Here is a 19,896-nt window from a genome sequence, read left to right on the forward strand (position 1 = left end):
CTTAATTGATGCTCTACCAGCTTTTAGTATCAATTTTAACTTCTTAATTTATTTATTTTCACCTAACCTCACCTAAGTACATCCTTAAGCAGCAGTATATGGACAGAACACGTTCTGTTGTGATATAGTACCAAAACACAAGCTTTTACATGTTCCGTTGCTAAAAAAACGTTTTTTTTCAAAAGTGGCCAAATCATATATCGGAATGGAGTTAAAGTGTAAACAGATGACTTACAATATAGTCTAACAGATTTATGAATTGGTTACCCAAAAATGACAAAGTTCAACTATCTCTCATTAGAGCAAATATTAATAAAGATCAAAACCCTGACCACATGCAGACAGCAAAGTACGTTCTAGGATTCAAACTAGATGTTTTGCGGAAAAACTATAAACTATAAAGGGGGACGGACGGACGGAAGGACGGGCGGTCAGACGGAATGACGGACGGACAGATGTACAGGGGTAGTTGAGGGGGCATAAAAAATATAGCTTCAATTACATCTTTTATTGCGTCAACTTGTATACAGTAACCCTGATGATTTCTATTTTTAAGATTTTACCATTTTTGCGTTCATGTACTTACAACGTATTTTTGTCGGAATTAGTAATTGTTTTAGATATGTATATTGATAATGAACATACTTGTATCACATTTTTACAACGTATAATTTCTTTTTAAAATGTTCCATAAAAGAGGGTCTAATTGGGGTTTACGGAATACAAAATAATGGGCAAAAATTGCAGAATAAAATGCAAAAAAAAAAAAAAAAAAAAAAGTGTATAATGAGGTGCTAAAATATAAAGAATAAAGAATATTGGTAATACTAAATAAAAATTTATGATAATTATCCAGACTCTTATGATAAAAAGAATCTATCAATACGAAACACATAGTCATCGCGCATAATCAACACGTAGAACGTTGGAAATTATTAGCATGATAACTTGACGTTATATACTAAAAATTACGACGTCACGAATTTGTTTTTTTTTGTCAAAATGTTGGGTTTGCGTCGCTTCTACAGGGAAAACGAAGTCGGTGATCATATTTTTTTTTAATATCATCTAATTCGTAAGACAAAGAGGAAAAAAATATTAATTTAAAAAAAAATCTATGGAGCGGTTCTCGTGATTTATACTAGAAACCGAAAATTGTAGAAGAAAAATATAGATTTACCCTATATATTTAATGCAATTTAGTACCCTCTCGGACCATTTTAAAAATGGATTTTTCTTGAAAACGAAGTCGGTGACATATACTTTTTTTTACATTTTCTGATGTATATTTTCAATATCTAATTGAGTTCTAAGTTTTAAAAAAATCTATGGACTAGTTTATTTACTGATCCTTGACCTTAAGCTTGAATCGGGGCGTTTTAAATGACTTATTAAGTTAAAATCTTCCACATTAACGAATTGAATCAATTGAAATAGACACTTAAGTGTTTAGAAAGTGTCTAAAATCTTTCGTTAGATGAACTTGAAAATTGAGGCCGAAATCAGCCCTTACCGGACCTACTCCTTTCGAACTCATTTAACTCAAAAAGTAGCACATGCTGGTATATTTTTTTTATTACATATTTGATTTAAGGTGGTACCCAACACTTTCACTAAAATTAATTTGTCTCGTTTAATTTTCATAAAATTTTGTCAAAGTATTTACTTTGAAACTTAAATAAAAATATAAAAATTTAAATTTTTTTGAACCAACCGTTTTGTCAGAAAAATAACACTGGTTATATAGCAATTTGACAAACACCAATTTTGATCATTGAGAAGCTTAATATTCCTTTTACAACTCATTGTAATTAAAACGTTTAGCTGACTTTACAGAGTTATCTCTCTGTAGTGTTAAGTACCACCTTAATCAGGTAAAAATTAGCCTATATGGAAATTTTCATCAAACTGTAAATACGGGATCAAAGCTGTATCGTATGCCCTTAAATCCTTTAAACCCGTTGTATTTGTTAGCACCTGCATGTCCTACTTCAGGAACCTGTTGTTCGGTGGTTGTCGTTTGCAGATGCGTTAATATTTCTCGTTTTTTATATAGATTAGAACGTTGGTTTTCCCGTTTGAATGGTTTACACGTCATTTGTTTAGCCCTTTATGCAAATTATGGCTTGTTGTTCGGTTTGTGCCAAGGCTCCGTGTTGAAGATCCTACTTTGACCTAATAGTATAATGGTTTACTTTTACAAACTGACTTTGATGGAGAGTTGTCTTTAATATTGGCTCGTACACTATATTCGTTTATCTATATAATCAACAATGGACTCTCTTAAGGTGGGACCCAACACTTTAACTAAAATTAATTTGGCTCGTTTAATTTTCTTAAAATTTTAACAAAGTATTTACTTTGACCCTTTGACAAAAATATAAATATTTCAAAAAATTTAAACCAACCGTTTTATCAGAAAAATTACACTGGTTATATAGCAGTTTGACAAACACTTATTTTGATCATTGAGAAGCTTAATATTCCCTTAACAACACAACGTAATCAAAACGTTTAGCTGAATTTACAGAGTTATCTCCCTGTAGTGTTAGGTACCACCTTAAACATTATACAAGAATAGAATTTATGACAAAAAATTGTTGGTCCACGAAACCATTCCACTTTCCTGGATTGACATCCCCAAAAAAGATGCAAGATTTTTGAGCATGCACACGAAACTGGAGTTGTTAAACAAGACCGGTACCTCAATAGATATAATTTGTAAGAAGATGCCGTATGAGTGCCAATTAGACAATGCTCCACCCAAGTCACAATTTGTAAAAGTAAACCATTAATAGTTAAAAAAAAAAAGAAAAAAGAACGGTCTTCAAAACAGAGCCTCACACAATTAACTTTTAAATAAGGGTGTACTTAGGTGAGGTTTTGACATTTGTGAAGATGTTTGAACTCCTTGTTGTTGTTTTTTTACAATACAAGGTAAAATATGGGCGTATGACATTTGCGCCGATTTTGAAAATTTCCATTCTTTCATTTGCGCCGATTTTATTTTTTCATTTGCGCCGATTTTATAATTTCTCCTAATTGGATTTACAGGTAAAAATAAGTTAATATTTTTACATGTACTATAACTTGAAGGTTTATTGGTATATCTGATTATAAACGTTGTTCACTTATGTTTAATAGATATAGGAAGATGTGGTATGAATGCAAATGAGACAATTCTCCATCCAAGCTGATTGGAAGACTATTTATGAAAGTAAACCATTTTTAAGTTTATTTTGATTCTAATTGTTCTGGAAATTCGTTGTAACACGATGGACATATTGTAACGACCCGATGAGTCAATTCTTTAATCTTCGACAGCCATACATATCGGAGGGTCAGTGTCCAGAAAAATAACATATCTTACCGATGTACCATTAAATCGTGTAAAGCCAGAGTCACAACGGATTCTGATTGGAAGACTATTGTCAAACCAAAACACAGAAAGAACATTACCATGTGGCAGTTGACCGAAAGACCGAGGCTGAATATCTACGAGTACGGTAAAGTAGAAGTCTGGAGATGTATCTTCAAAGACTGGGATGAAAAGTTATCTCATTGGCACTAATACCATATCCTCTTATATCTGTTTACCTGTAATTTACCTGACGTTACGCGAGATGTTCGTACATACAAGTGTAACACGACGTCGCGACTTTTTCAGTAAACAAGCTTAGACTATCTTTTAAAGAAGTTAAACTTTACTAACGTTTATGTTATTGACAAATGATTAATGCGTGTTTGTTTAATTGTTTGTGATCATTTCATTCCATTTTATTGGTGTGTACATGGAAACAATAACTAAATAAGTCTTTTAATTCCTTCACTGTTTATTAGCGTTTCGGTATAACAAAAAAAAGAAACGCCCCGCTAAATCATCTTCAATTTTTCTTAGAGTTTCAGGGCAAGTAAATGCGTAAAATAAATAGTACATTTGTACTTTGCATTTTCTTCATCCTTTTATAGGGACAGTAGAGTTCTCTCTGCAATTAAGTAAGTCAGTCATTATATATTCAGTGTCAGTTGTGTCGTCTTCGTCAGTATGTTTTTCATCAGGTCAAATATCAATATAAAGGCACGACCTCATTGCTACCATGCAATTGAGTTTTTAACTAGTATACTTTCGTCGCATGAATAACATAAAATATATATTAGCTTGTCCGGGTGTGAGTAAAATATTAATGTGAAGTTTGTATCCACTAGTAGGTTAAAAGTTTTGAACCGAATAAAGATTTGTTGTGTCTACAAACCTGAATATCCGCTTCCTTCAATAATGAGACTTCGTATCGTTCAGGTTAAAATATGCCAGGGTTTCGGTCAAAACTATATATTTTAAATACAAAATTCAACCGCATGTGGTAGAATAAAAAAAAAGTCGTATATTTTAACCGTTTTCAAAATCTTTTGAATAATCAGAAAAATGGTTTGTAACGTTTACGTCAAAATTGAGTCTGAAACGTCGTTTTTACGCAAGTGCGACATTCTAGTAAGACTCCGAAAAATCGACGGTGATTTTAAATTACTGATAGGAAATTGATGTATTTTAGATTTTTGGAAAATTGAGAATGATAACATTTCGAAAAATCATTTCAATTCGATTTTATCGTAGCACGGGTAAGTAAAAAATTGCCGTAAATTTGAGTTAAGTTCGTTTTTATGCCAAAAAATGGAAGTGCGACAACATTGTAAGCCTCTGAAAAATCGCCCATAAATCATCATTTTATATTTTTTAGAATATTTGTCTAAAATTTTTAAAAATTAAGCAAAATAACATTGACGTAGAAATAAAAATTCTAACTTTTTTTTAATTCTATATTAATTTTTTTGAACTCTCAAAACTGTAATCCCCCTAAAAATTCCCAGTGGGACAAAATTGCCTTAGTTGTATGGAACGCATTTTTTTCTTAGGAATTATAATAACATCATAAAATATTGCGTAAATGACTGAAGAAACATTTCTGTAAGACAATGGAAAAATCCGTTTTTTAAAATATTTAATGGTTAAGATACAAATCATGGTTCAGTTGTAACAATAAACGAAACATGTTACGCGGGACACCCTAAAAAATCCCGTTTTTTTAAATTGAAGCTTGTCGCATATAACATAAAACATAGTTTATACAATTATTTTCTTCGTTTTTCTTTTGAAAAACATTTTATTTTAAAATGCTTACAACAGAAATTTAGTTTAAGTTACAAAATTGCAATTTTGAGACCTGTATCTTGCCGAACACGTCAATTTTTTCAATGAGGTACGAACATCGCGCGTAACGTCACCTGTAATTTACCTGTAAAAAAATCGGCGCAAATGAAAAAAAAAATCGGCGCAAATGAAAGAAAAAATCGCCGCAAATGAAATGCAGATCGGCGCAAATGCAAAACGCCGTAACAACACCAATTTATCTTTTCCTTAAGATTTTCTTTACATTTGACACCCAAATTATACTGATGCAAGTACATCCTTAATATCGACCAATGAAAATGAGGCCAAGGTCAGATGACACCTGCCAGTTGGACATGTACACCTCACAATTACTACATAAACCAAATTTAGGGGATCTATGATTGCTTATAGTATCTATGATATGGACTTAAGGAGGCTCGAGGGTATAAAATTTAAATTACAGTTTTTCCTTATAATTTGTTGATTGAAACCTCTTAACATATGGATGAAAAAAATGCAAAAAAAATAGGGGGTCACCGACCATCTAAGCGAGTTACCGACTGCTAAAAAAATAGGGTTTTCCCTCATAAATCGATCAATTTTTACAAAGACTAATAGGGGATTTTGCACCTCCTTTACCTTAATCTTTAAGTATGGAGAGAACTAAATTACAGATTTGTATAATACTTTCCATTCTAAGAGAGTTGATATTAAAGTACAAAAAAAGCCAAAAAAAATTGGGGGTCACCGACCTTTTAAGAGAGATAGATCACCAAAAGTGTGAAACCATGGCAACCAAAAATGGTAATTTTTGAAAAAAAATCAACTTTCTTCCGTTTTTTTGGCTTTACCTGTATAGAAATAAGATCTGTTTATGGTTTACAGTACACATGATTGATATGCAGGTTAACATCTAGTTTAAGGTCATTTGATAAAGTCTTAAGGTTAAAGGTGAAGGCTATAAGGTACATAAAAATGCTAAATTTATGCTATTTTTGAAAGTTTTGATAAAACTTTAATAAGATCATTCGCTAAGTTAAATCTAAATTACAGATTTGTATTACTACTTTCCATTCTAAGAGAGTTGGTATTGAAGTACAAAAAAAGCAAAAAAAAATTGGGGGTCACCGACCTTTTAAGAGAGATAGATCACCAATAGTGTGAAACCATGGCAACCAAAAATGGTAATTTTTAAAAAAAAAAATCAACTTTTCTTCCGTTTTTTTGGCTTTACCTGTATAGAAATAAAATCTGTTTATGGTTTACAGTACACATGATTGATATGCAGCCTATCATCTAGTTTAAGGTCATTTGATAAATTCTTAAGGTCAAAGGTGAAGACTATAAGGTACAAAAAATGTACATAGAAGTGCTAAATTTATGCTATTTTTTAAAGTTTTGATAAAACTTTAATAAGATCATTCGCTAAGTTAAATCTAAATTACAGATTTGTATTATACTTTCCATTCTGAAGAGAGTTGGTATTGAAGTATAGAAAAGGCAAAAAAAATTGGGGGTCACTGATCTTTTAAGAGAGATAGATCATCAAAAGTGTGAAACCATGGCAACCAAAAATGGTAATTTTTGAAGAAAAAAACATTTTTCATTCATTTTTTGGCTTTACCTGTATAGAAATAAAATATGTTTATTGTTTGCAGTACACATGATTGATATGCAGGCCAACATCGAGTTTTAGGTCATTTGTTAAATTCGTAAGGTCAAAGGTTAAGGCTATAAGGTACATAGAAGTGCTAAATCTATGTTATTTTTGAAAGTTTTGTTAAAACTTTAATGAGATCATTCGCTAAGTTAAACCTAAATTACAAATTTCTATTATACTTTCCATTTTGAGAGAGTTGGTGTTGAAGTTCAGAAAAATATAGTCATTCTGTTACTGATAATAAGATAGATTTTAAATTTACAAAAAATCTTAAATTTTTTTCAAGTAGTCACTGAACTATAAAAATGAGGTCAAAGACATATGACATATGACTGAAAGAAACTTCGTAACGTGAGACATTCATATACAAATTATGAAGCATCCAGGACTTTCACCTCCTTAAATATAAAGCTTTTCATGAGTTAGCTAACGCTGCCTTCGCCAGATCACTATCCCTATGTTGAGCGCAGACTTGACAAAAAATATTCCTCCACTTTTCCTCCAAGTTTGACATGAGATAACTCTAATAATGCTAACCTCATTATAGTTCAATGAAAAAATAAAATAGGTGCATAATGCATTATGTCTCCTTGAAAACTTCCTGACATGCATGTCACACTTTTTTTTTTATTAAAGAGTTAATGCATATGGTTTAGATTAAGATGTTGTTTGTGTCTGTCCCAAGTCAGGAGACATTTAGTTCAGTGTTTGTGGTATGTTGCTGTATATACAATGACATGTATCTTTATTTTCATGTATTGTTCTGTACATGAATCAGGCCTCTGGTGATTATACATGTTATAAGTATCAATGGTCCAGGCCGAATCTTTATACATGTATACCATATCCTATCCACATTTGTGATAGGGCATAATGCATTATAATCTTAGTTTCTACATAAAATACAAATAAACAACTTGCAGTATAGGTGTCATTTATAATTATAACCATTTATTTGTGGACATACTTATGGTCCCATACATTTACAGATCCATATATAATGTTACATTTAATCCAAAACCAATTAACTAATGACATTGTTTAAAAGTATGGTTTGATTAATGACACTTCTGATTCATATATTAAATAAGACATTTGGACTATTATACTAACTGGACTAGAAACCATAACATCAAGCAGTGTAATAAACGAAGCAACATCATGGTCATTAGAACTAGATTTTACAATATAGATCAAAATTTAAATTGACATTGTTTTTAATGTAAACTAGTGATATTGGTGGCTCTTTCTTTTAATTGTCAATAAAATAACACCACTTGTTCAATACCTTGATGGGAAAATAAACAAATGTACTATGTATTGTTTCAATCCCTACAGAATGTCTTGAGAGGAAGATTTTCATTAAGATTAATCAATGAACCATTTACATTCAGACAGGATGGCTATCTTTCTTTAACAATTGCAACTAATATCGGTCAACACTTAAAAAAGTCATTTATTGATAGAAATAAATTCATCTGGAAAGTTCTAAAATTCTGTGTATAAAGCAGGAGATTATACAAAAACTATTTACAGACAAGTCATGATTGGTGATGAAAATTGCCAAAAAGGTTAGCTGAAAAGATATACATGTAATATATAAGTCAATATAATTACAAAGAATTATCAACTAGCTTTCAGGTGTTAGGAAGTCAAATATTTTGCGAATGACCTTCATACAATTTGTGACTCGAACATTTCCTCTGTCAGTTTTTTCAGACAATAAAGCTTTTAATCCTTCTAGACCCATTCTCTCAATAGACAGTTTCAGATGAGAAAGCTTTAAGTTTGATTTTGATGCCTTCAAAGCAGTGGCTCGTGATACTGCTTTACAAGCAATGGCTTCATTGTAAGACTTCAAATTGTCTTGCTGGACTATACAGTCATAAGGATGACTTACAGGAAATACAAATGCATCCAGATTGTTTAAGGCTTTTGAGGTTAATAATTTAAACAATGCTCTAGTGTCATCAACTGCATTGTGTGCACAATAGTTTTCACCGAGAATATGTGACACCAATGAAGTTTGAGAATATGATGGTAATCCTGGCATTATCTTCTTAAATAGCTCCAGAGTGTCTAAAAACCCACATACATGAGATGAAAACTCATTCCACATCTGATTTGCCTTTAAAGAATAATACAAAACATGGCAGTCGAATCGTTTGATGTTGTGTCCTACTAGAATTGGCTTTGATGGATATTTGGAAAGAAATGTTATAAAATCAGTGAGAGCTTCATGTGGTAACTTGTACGAAACAGGTTGTAAATCATAAAACATCTGATTAGCAGAAACGGTAATTTTTGTTATTTCGGAGGCCTGTATTGAGATTGGTTGGTTTGGAAAGATGTAACTGCTAAATTCATTATTGCTTGAAGTTGCAGCAATCTGTATAACATCTGATGTTCTATCTGGAAGAAAAAATATTTAAATATTTCTCAATTTATACAAAATATGTCACCTGCTAATTTTATAGTTTTAGCAATTGACGTATTAACCTTATCACCAAAATGAATTGACAAGTGTGCACACCCTGAAATGTCTCGTCTTCTTTACCAATCATTGATATTATGTTGATAGTTCTAAGTATAATATCAGATTATTACATGGCATTTTTCATATCGCATGTATTATCAGCCCTAGGTTCAATGTCAGCCCAAGAGCCGCATGGCTCGAGGGCTGATATTGACCGAGGGCTGATAATACATGCGATATGAAAAATGACATGTTATGATCTTTTTATCATATGCTTCAACAATGGAGAAAAATCACAGATTTATATATTGATCCTTTTACGTGGTTACCAAATAGAAGTTCAAAGCGTGAAAAGTTCACAGACGTCGGGTCCCAGTTACATTTGTAGTACATTCGATATGAAATCTTTCTATCAGATGCCTCAACAGAAAAAAACATTTTAATATGGACGAAACGACAAAAGAAATGATTCAAAAATATACATAATGAACACTGTTTGAAAAAGTAAATTTTTTTAACGTAACTTTCTAAATTGTGTTTGAAACTTTTAAAAAACGCATTTATTTAATAATTTGATTTTTTTTTTATTATTTTACAAAATATACTTTCCAGTATCCAAATAATTGTTTCATTAATAAAATTGAGATTGTACACTACTTTGTAAGTTTTTTAGTGAAAATGTAGCATTGAGGTATATTTTCCGGAATTGGCCGAGTATCACCGGAATGCCATGCGATAACGTTACGGAAAGGCATGTGATAACACTCGAAGCATGTGATAAACTTTTCATATCAGCCCGCTAAGCACCAATTCGAAAAATATGAAACTTACGTTGATTTAATGCTATTATCATACAGTAAAATTCATATGTTATTTAGTCTAAGTATATGATAAAGCTTAATTACAACTGTCACATAAACTTAACATTAACCAAGATAACTAAACAAAGACCAATAAACCATAAAAATGAGGTTAAGGTTAGATTACCCATGCCAGGCAGACATGTACAGCTAACAAGTTCCATACAACCAATATAGTTGACATATTACTTATAGTTTAAGAAAAATAGACCAAAGCACAAACACTGTGCAATGAACCGTGAAAATGAGGTCACATAAAATAAAACCTGCGTGATTGACATACAGATCATAAAATATGTCCATACACCAAATATAGTTGACCTATGGCATATAGTATTAGATAAAAAGACCAAAAATCAAATACTTTACTTTGACCACTGAATTAAAAAAAAATTTTATTTTAAATGTTAAACTTGTTTTATATTTTTAAAAGGACTTACATAGGCTTGTAGTTTCTAAATCAAAGACTACCAGTGGAGCTGTAGAAATATCTATCGGTATACATAAAGATGCATTCATTGGAGCAGGGATTTCTTCATCTAACTGCTCATTGTCCATTCCTATAACACATTAAGTTTTGTAAAGACAAAATTGCAGATTTTAATTGTTACATACATGTATGGTATAAAATGTTTTTGTACATATGTTTGAGTGCATAACTTTGCATCAATTTAACAGACAAATAAACAGGCTCTCCCCTTAATAGACAACTGTATTGTATTTGAAGATCTTTACCTAATGGATAATTTTTTCCCAATGTCATGCTTTGGTTATTGAGATATATACATTTGCAAGCAAAATTCTACATTTGCAAGCAAAATCTACATTTTATCCATATTTCTAGTTTAAGCCATGGCAACCATCTTGGTAAGCTGGCCGGGTCATTAAACACATTTTTTAAACTAGATACCCCAATAATGATTACGTCTGGTTGAATTTGACCCAGTAGTTGCAGAGGAGAAGATTTTTGTAAAAGTTAACAGATGATGGACAACAATCAAGACAGATGAAGGAAGCTAAATGCAAAGTGATGAGAAAAGCTCACTTGGCCCTTTGGGCAAATTGAGCAAAAGATGAATATCTTAAATTGAAACTGTGTCAGAAGAGCAATACATTACGCCATTTTTATGAGGGCTTGGATAAAATTTAAAAAAAGGGCAGGATAGAAGTTCTGATTAAAGAAAATGCAATGCGATTTACCTATTTCACTTTCATAAGTTCTTCCTTCTCTCATTTCAACTCCGGTACTTTTCACTGATCTTTCTTTTTTTAGATTGATTCTTCTTTTTTTGTGTTGCTTTGTTTTGGCTCTTTCAGATTTTTTATCCCTCTTTCCATTCAATCGTATAGCCCTCTTGATGGTCTCATTCCCTGGTGACAATCCAGCTGCTTCACTCACCTTAAAATATAAATAAAAAACAAAATGTATAAATAAGATATGAGTATCGTCCTAAAAGTTATTTAAGAATTGACTGTTTCTTTTTGTTTAAAATTTTAAGTTTGATGTAAAAGCATTGATCAAGGCACATGTTATATTTAGTTAGGTTTGTTAACACATACCCCATTTCAATTTTAAATTTTATTTCTTAAAATAACATTTCACCTTTGAAATATACTGGTTGTATAGTGAGATAACAGATCTCCCTTAACTTGTTTTTAAACATTAGGGAGCCATTATTGAATTTCAGTTGGGGGAGGGGGTATAACTGTTGTGGGAGTAAAACAAAATATTTTCGCACTAAGTTATTGCATTGAGTCTATGATGCAAATAATATTTTTTTCAAAATTAAAAACTATCGGTGGAAATTTTGATACAGAATATTTTTTGTCATTTGATCGAACAGAATATTTTTTTTCATCAATATACATCAAAATAACTTTATTATGGAAAAAAACATAAAAGTGTAATTAGCAAATAATTAATATTACCTTTGACACATAACCATATCCCTCATTCTTTTGTAAAACTGCGGCACTGACACGATAATTTAAACTGGAGGAGCCCGAATAATGTTTATTCTTTGCTGCCTTGGTCGAGACCGTATGGTTAAAGCTCTCATTTGCTTGGGAACTGGCAAGTTTTGATAGTTTCTTTGATTGGCTCTCTATTTTTCCCAGAAACAATTTCTCCAGATCAGCTCTGAGACTTTCAGATTTCAAGTCCTTTCCGAAAGGTAAATTTGTGTGCCTGTATGACGCTCTGTCTTTTAAAAAACCACACCATTTTATATCACAGTTTTCGTGTTTCCCATACATATGATCAATCATCCCTCTTACTCCTTTTTCTATTTTTTCTGGAGAACCTTGATTTTGTGCCAACATGTATGAATAGTTCTTGGTAATTGAATTGATAACCATTGGTGTCAACTCTTTTTGCTTTGGTTTAAGAGCGTAAAGCTTTTTGGTGACATTTATGATGATATGATTTCTGTCGCTTGTTTTTACCATTTTCGAATTTGGTAGTAGTTTTTTTACCCGGTCAAACCCAACCGAATCGTCATCACCTGCCAGTTCATTTATATTGATATCTTGTTCATGTACATCTTTCACTAACTGAACTACCATGTCTGGTTCCATGCCTTTTGCTGTTCCTGACCAGTTTTTCTTACAGTTGTGGGGTAACGGTGGTCCTCCCTTCTTTTGTGCATTCCGACATATACGGCAACCAGCAATTCTGAGGGTGTGATGCACAATTTTCCCTGTTTTTTCCCCTATCAGTGAGGCCACACCTGAAAAGTGAAATACATACATGTATGCTAATGCAAGTAAGTGTAAAAATTTTAATATGGAGTTGTCATGTTGCTATACTACTCATTTAAAATGATTGTTTAATTTTTTTTATATGGTTTGCATATCTATAAATACTTGACTTGGTTAAGTCAATTCAAATTTTTCTCTTGGTTTAAAATTAGATAATTCATGTTTCCGAAACTCATTTCATAATCTGTTTATGCATGCTACACATGCTTGCAGGGATCCTATGTTTTTCAGCAAATTGAGATTGAATAACAAATAATAATTACCAGCTATGCAGGGCACAGCTTGATACTTAAGTTAATGTCCGAACACTAAGTGATTCCCATTATAATTAAACAAATTTTCAAAGAAAAAAAGAAAAGGGGGGGGCACCCTGAAAAAAACCTATAAATCTCCCTCTCAGGATTCACAAATATTTGGCTGAAGAATTATCAGGATTATGGGGGCTCGCAGGTCTAAATCATTTTTTTTATTTAATATAAGATTTTGCTAATTTTTTCTATAAATGAACTTTATCTTATACCTAATAAAAAAATGAAATAAAAAAGAGGGGTCACCGATCATTTACGCTCACAATCTGCCTTCGAAAGAAACATACATTTTGTAAATGTCCTTTTTTCTGTTGAACTAATAGGAGGAGAAAAAGATGTAATGTCGAAATAAAAAAAGAACCTAAGTACAGAAATCGCTTAAATTTTACAATTATTTAGTTTATGTATATAGCTTATTTGAAAACAACAATAAAAAATATAGGTCACCGATGAGTAAAAAAAAAGATATTTCAATTTTCATGCCAAAAAATTGCATTTTTGCACCAAAGGGAGATAATTTTGAGCTTTTTCAATGATATCTTCCTTTAAAAAGTCAGCTGGGGCCAACACAAATTAATTTTTTGGAATGATTTTTGTGCCATATGATAAAGTAACAACTACTTAAGGTAATTTATAAAATTTGTTAAGAAAATTAAATGTTTAATTTTTTTCTGAATATCTTATACCCGCGAGCCTCCTTAAGCACAGTTTTTGTCTGAATTTGGTGTCCATACTTTTCAAATCTGTTCTAAGATGGGCATTTTATAACTATATACGAATGTATATGGAGCATGATTTTTTTCTTTCTATTTTAATATTTGTATATTTGTACCATTTCTTTAATTATATTACCTGCACATTTTTTGGGTCCTATTATAAGTCCAATATGATTTTATATTTACCTGACAAACTATTATAAGCCCTTCCGGAACCTTTTTTTTGCCAACATGTGTCTGTGGATGCATTAATACCTGCTTGTTCATTACCCTCTGTAAAAAAATATTAGATTTGTAGTGCAGTACCTGGAAGTCATGTATTTAAAATCAGATATCCAGCCCTAAAGACATAAACCAAAAGGTAAAACTTAAGCATTAAAAATATACCAAATTGGCTCCAGTGTTGTAGAGCCAAATTGTCCTTTAATTTATACATCAGGACTTAAGCTGAGAATTATCACTGATTTAATATAAAATGTTTTCATAGAAATAAACCTAAACACAAAACTTAACCACAAAATTAAGGTATTAAAGTGATTGTGGCACCTTCATCTTATCGTTAGCTATTTATTCAGTCATTTCATATATACTGAGCCAAAAAAGTTTATATACAATAAAAGAAAAGTTCCTAACTGATTATCTATAAAATATATAAATATAATTGTTTTTTATCCTGCAATTAGCAAACTAATGTACAAATTACAGGTATAAAAGTATATTTTTGCCTAACCAGTTCGTTTTAGGGTCTTCTTCATGGTCCACATTTCAACTAAATGTATGTCAATTTTTTTTAAATGTAGTTTTTGAGTTTTTTCAAGATTTACACAATATATGTACATAGATGGAAAATATATTATTTATTTATACTTGCTAGGAAACAGGAGAACAGCTTGGCAGTTTAACACATACATGTATTGTAGGCATTAACATATACATGTCAATATATAAAATGACATTGGTAAAAGTTGTAAGTCATTGTATCTACAATGAACATGTATATGCAAATGACAGGATCTGGACTATTATTTTTACAAAATTATTGTATTAAATTTTCATTCAAACCTGCATCAATGGTCATGGACTGGAAAGCTTCATCGAGTAAAAACTTCCTTTCTGAAGCATTTGCCTGATACTCCATTATATCCCCAACCTCATTTTCTCTTGATTTTAGGGACTTGTGGTGAGGATAATGCACATTCATGGCAGCAAGTAAATTGTTCAGCTGTGTTTCACCAATACCTGCATGAATCATACCTGTTAATATAAAAAAAAAATACAAAAATATAAAATAACAAGCAATTTAAAACACCAGCAAAATTGTAAGAGTACATATAGCTTAAATTATACCATATTTAGACCATATGTTTATGTACATGTAGGAAATTGAAAAGTAAGCAAAATTAATTTTGTGACAATGCAAGATAGGGAATTATTATGTCTGACCAGGATGAAATTGTATTTTTCAAATTATCACACTACATGCAGCTGATTTTAGTTCTGGTGTGCTAATATTATATACAATAAATCTTGCAAATTCAAAATTTAAGAGGATTTCCATGCTGACAATTAAGATTGACATGTGCATAAAGATACTCTGACATTACCATTATCAAAAAGTGAACTCTTATTCAGTTTCTTGTTGGCTGGCATTAAAAACAGAGGACATTATCAAGTTCACTACCTCATCATTTGCCCTACCCTATTCATTTAATGTGCAATACATGTACTGTGTACCCAATTTTTTTTTTAATAATTCTTGTATATGAATACTATCAAATGACTATTTTGGTTATTAAATTAAATTTCCTCAATTTTACAGTTGATATTTTACTTTAATGCATCATGTAGCATTTTGAAATTAAACAAAAAACAAATATGCTCTTTAAATTTGAATTGTCAGAACTTCAGATAAGGGATCGTTCAATATTTATCAGATGGATGGGCCGGTGCAAAATGGGGCGGGGCAAGAACTTTTTTTAATATATATAGTGGATGGGCTAGAACTTATTTTATTGGAAAAAATGCTCTCAATTTTATCGGTGTGTAGGAAATTTCTTTTGAACGCACAAAAAACATAAGGGACATGGTCTCAACAATAATTTTCAGTTTGGGCTAAATCCAGATAGTCATCTTTTAATTTTTTTATAACTTTTTCAAATCAACATGAATTTTCATGAATCTCTACAATAATTTCATTTATATATTGATCTTACAGAATACCAGGTTGTTTGGTAGTTAAGTGAATTGCTGTCATTCTATGGATTGAATAAATAGGTTAAAAAAAAGCAAATTTTACTGTTTTGGCTAAATCCAGATAGTCATCTTTTAATTTTTTTATAACTTTTTCAAATCAGCATGGATTTTCATAAAACTCTATAATTATTTCATTTATATATTGATCTTACAGAATACCAGGTTGTTTTGGTAGTTTGGTGAATTGCTGTCATTCTATGGATTGAATAAATAGGTTAAAAAAAAGCAAATTTTACAGTTTTGGCTATATCCAGATAGTCATCTTTAATTTTTTTCATAACTTTTCAAAATCAAGTGTCATTTTCATTAAACTCTACAATTGCTTCATTTATATATTGATCTTACAGAATACCAGGTTGTTTGGTAGTTTGGTGTAATGCTGTCATTCTATGGATTTAAAAGAAAGGTTAAAAAAGCTAAAAATTTCAGTTTAGGCTATATCCAGATAGTCATCTTTAATTTGTTTATATCTGTTTCAAATTAACATGGATTTCCATAAAACTCCATAGCTATTTCATTATATATTGATCTTACAGAATACCAGGTTGTTTGGTAGTTTGGTGAATTGGTGTCATTCTTATGGATTTAATAAAAAGATTAAAAAAAGCTTAAATTTTCAGTTTAGGCTAAATCATTGGATAGTCATCTTTAAACTTATTTATAACTTTTTTAAATCAATTTAGATCTTCATATAACTCTACAGCTATCTCATTTATATAATAATCTTACAGAATGCCAGGTTGTTTGGTGTTTAACATTAATACAATCAAATTTACGGAATTAATTAATTGGTGAAAAAGGGTGCATCAAAGTCAAAAACATGTCTGCCTAAATTAATTAAAAAGACCATAATTTCTTTTTTGAAAAGTAGATTACATAAAGGGACATAATGACAATGGTATTTGATCTATATTTAACATGCGGTGTTATTAAGACAATAATTAGTAATTCAGCATATGATAATAGTTTTACTAGTCCAAGAGTTATTGTCTCTTAGTTTAGATTATTTCCTTTATTTTTTAAAATCAATATTGTATCTGAGGATGCAAATATAAAATCAAATATATACATGTATACTCATACTGGTTTTAAAAAAAAACAATAAAATGTATGGTTCTGATACACACATGAATATTTATTATATATAAATGGAATTAACAAGCACATTTTAAATTTTGTATTTACACCAAAGTCTATTTTTTTATTTCAAGACATAAATTTGCAAACTTACAAATAGAAAAAGAAATTTAATATTTTTTGATTGTTTTAAGCTTTAGATGGGCAAGGACTTTTTTTACAGATTTTTTGAGATGGGCAAGGACTTTTTTTCAGAATTTAAAAGGATGGGCAATCACTTTTTTAATGAATCAATATTAAGAATGCAAAGGCCCATCCATCTGATAAATATTGAACGGTCCCTAAGATGTCTTGAAATAACATTAAGTTTCATGTAATGTATCAACCCGTGGCCACTAATAATTCTAATATGGCTAAGCCAGTCTTGGAATTAAGTATTTTCTGGACTTTTCATAGTTTATTACAAACATATATTTATAAATGTATAAATAATCTGCCTCACCAAGTTTGTGTGTTTGTAACATGTTTTCTGCTTTTTATTGATCTGATGAGATATAAAAATAAGCCCTTTTCAACTGTCAGCTTATTCTATTTTGTTCATAAATTGTGCTGAATATGTACAACACTGTCCTAAGAAGGGCACCAGCAAAAAATTTAACCCCTCCATATTCTGTATGCTCTTGTGCCAAGTAAGGTGTCTGTGATTCAGTGCTTCAATTTGATTTAATGCTGTGCAACATATTTATTTTTCATTTATTGCTAAGATTAAACATTTCATAAAATTGTAAGTTTTTTTGTTTGAATTGTTTTACAATTATCATTTGGGGCATTTATAGCTGACTATACTATACATGTATGTGGTATGGGTTTTGCTCATTGTTAAAGGTTGGATGGTGACATTCAGCTGTTAAATTGTATGTATTTGGAGTCTGTTGGTAAAATGGTCTTATTAGCAAACATACCACAACTTTTTTTTTATACATAATACATTCTTCATGTATGCAATGACCAAGCTATATCTTATCAGAATTGAAAGAACATTGGTTTACCTGCAGCTAATTTTGTATTTACATCAAATCTACCAACTCCTCTTTTATTCTTATTTGCATAATGTGTTTTCCCTAATCTAATTTTAGCAACATCTCCACATTCTGAACATTGTACATACAAAATACCAGCAACACCATAAGGTTTAACTCCCAATGAATTTTGTAAGTGTAAGGGCTCTTCACATTTTGAACATTGTTTCAACTGCTGAACAATATAGTCCAGTTCAACCACATATCGACAGTGGTTTAGTGGTAGTAAATCAGAGGGTAGCGGTAAGAAGTCAAAGTCAACATTTATATCATTATCATCATCAATTACTACTTCATGAATATGATCTTCTAAATTAGGTTCAACCTCAAAAGCATCATTTATACATAATTCAGATGTTTCAATTGTTTTCGGTTTGGCATATGAGTGGTCAGGTTCTAACTCTGAGTTTTGATTATGGACCGGGTCAAATGAAGGGCTATTGTGGTGGTCAGGTTCTAATATGTTTTGAGAATCTGAATCAAGTGGTGAAATATTGTGGTGGTCTGATACTGATAGCAATCCACTTCTATGAAACACTAGCCCACTGATCCTTTTGTCTTTCTCGAAATTCTTCTTTTTTGAAAATTTTCCTTGTTTGTTTCTTTTAGGCATTGTTTAGCAGACGATACTATATTTTACGATTGTCGTGATTTTATAACAAAGAATCATCATTCAAGGATTTACAAAATTTCATTGACTAATTCTGAACATACCTTTTACATACTCACCACTTATCTCTTTCTTTGGGTGGATCTACGTGTTGAAAATTAGTAATACAGCTTAAAAATATACCGAAATGAATACAAATTATCACAAACATTGATAGTCATTCTAGTATAGATATAAAAGCTGGTTACTTGTCGAAATATTGAAAGCAAGTTTCTTCCGAGATTCCAAAATGGCGTATCTCGATGTCAACAAACCGTAAAAGAGTCGACTTTGAAGTTTCAAATACCGTCTTCAATTTAATTTCTGTGAATTATGAATCGAAAAAACAGTAACCTAGAACAGAAATAGCTAGTTTTTTATAAATGTTTATTATCAAGAAGAAAGTAAATATTTTGCGACGTTCGAACCGATTACCGTAATGGATGCGCACCAATCAACTCAACGGGCGCGAAAATTTAAACCCGCGAGCCCCCTTAACCACGAAAACTTAACCTTGTTCACTGATCAATGAAATAAGGTCGTGGTCAACTGAAAAACTGTTTGACGGGCATGACGATATTGCAAGGTATGCACATACCAAATATATAGTTATCCTATTACTCATGATAAGAAAGAAGTTAAGAATACTAAAACACTCCCCCCCCCCCCCCCCAAGTAGTCACTGAACCATAAAATTTAGGTCAAGGACAATGAACATACGGAAACTTATATAAGTTAACATAAGGCATCTATATATAAAGTATGATAGGTCCAGGTTTACCAACTTTTGAAATATTAAGCTTTCAATAGGTTAGCGAACTCCATCACCGCCGCCGGATCACTATGTACCTATGTCGCGCTGAAAGTCGCAGGCTTGACAATTAGATGAAG

General features: G+C 31.1%; 2 protein-coding genes across 3 annotated transcripts in view; both read right to left on the minus strand.

Moving 5' to 3' along the window:
• LOC143054016 (uncharacterized) overlaps nucleotides 1–19,896 on the minus strand; it is a 37,085-nt gene that overhangs the window by 7,009 nt on the left and 10,180 nt on the right. The window lies entirely within an intron of this gene.
• LOC143054015 (uncharacterized) lies at nucleotides 7,751–19,330 on the minus strand. 2 transcript variants are annotated; one of them, XM_076226861.1, is made up of 7 exons: nucleotides 19,071–19,330; nucleotides 15,010–15,201; nucleotides 14,134–14,220; nucleotides 12,093–12,892; nucleotides 11,364–11,562; nucleotides 10,604–10,723; nucleotides 7,751–9,239 (listed from the first exon to the last, which is right to left on the minus strand). In XM_076226861.1, exons 2-7 carry the CDS (start codon nucleotides 15,197–15,199, stop codon nucleotides 8,458–8,460), a joined length of 2,178 nt encoding a protein of 725 aa, XP_076082976.1. In that variant the 5' UTR covers nucleotides 15,200–15,201; nucleotides 19,071–19,330; the 3' UTR covers nucleotides 7,751–8,457. The 2 variants fall into 2 exon arrangements, with proteins under 2 accessions (XP_076082976.1, XP_076082975.1); XM_076226860.1 differs by lacking the exon at nucleotides 19,071–19,330 and having other exon boundaries at nucleotides 15,010–16,380.

This window comes from Mytilus galloprovincialis, chromosome 12, assembly GCF_965363235.1.
Source record: "Mytilus galloprovincialis chromosome 12, xbMytGall1.hap1.1, whole genome shotgun sequence".
Classification (NCBI taxonomy): Eukaryota; Metazoa; Mollusca; class Bivalvia; order Mytilida; family Mytilidae; genus Mytilus; species Mytilus galloprovincialis.

Coding starts and splice junctions, on each gene's coding strand:
- LOC143054015 (XM_076226861.1), bottom strand. CDS start 15,199: ATGATTCATGCAGGTATTGGTGAAACACAGCTGAACAATTTACTTGCT. Junction 11,563..12,092: donor GATATGGTTATGTGTCAAAG/GTAATATTAATT, acceptor TTATATTTTAAG/GTGAGTGAAGCAGCTGGATT. Junction 9,240..10,603: donor TTTAGAAACTACAAGCCTAT/GTAAGTCCTTTT, acceptor TTTTTCTTCCAG/ATAGAACATCAGATGTTATA.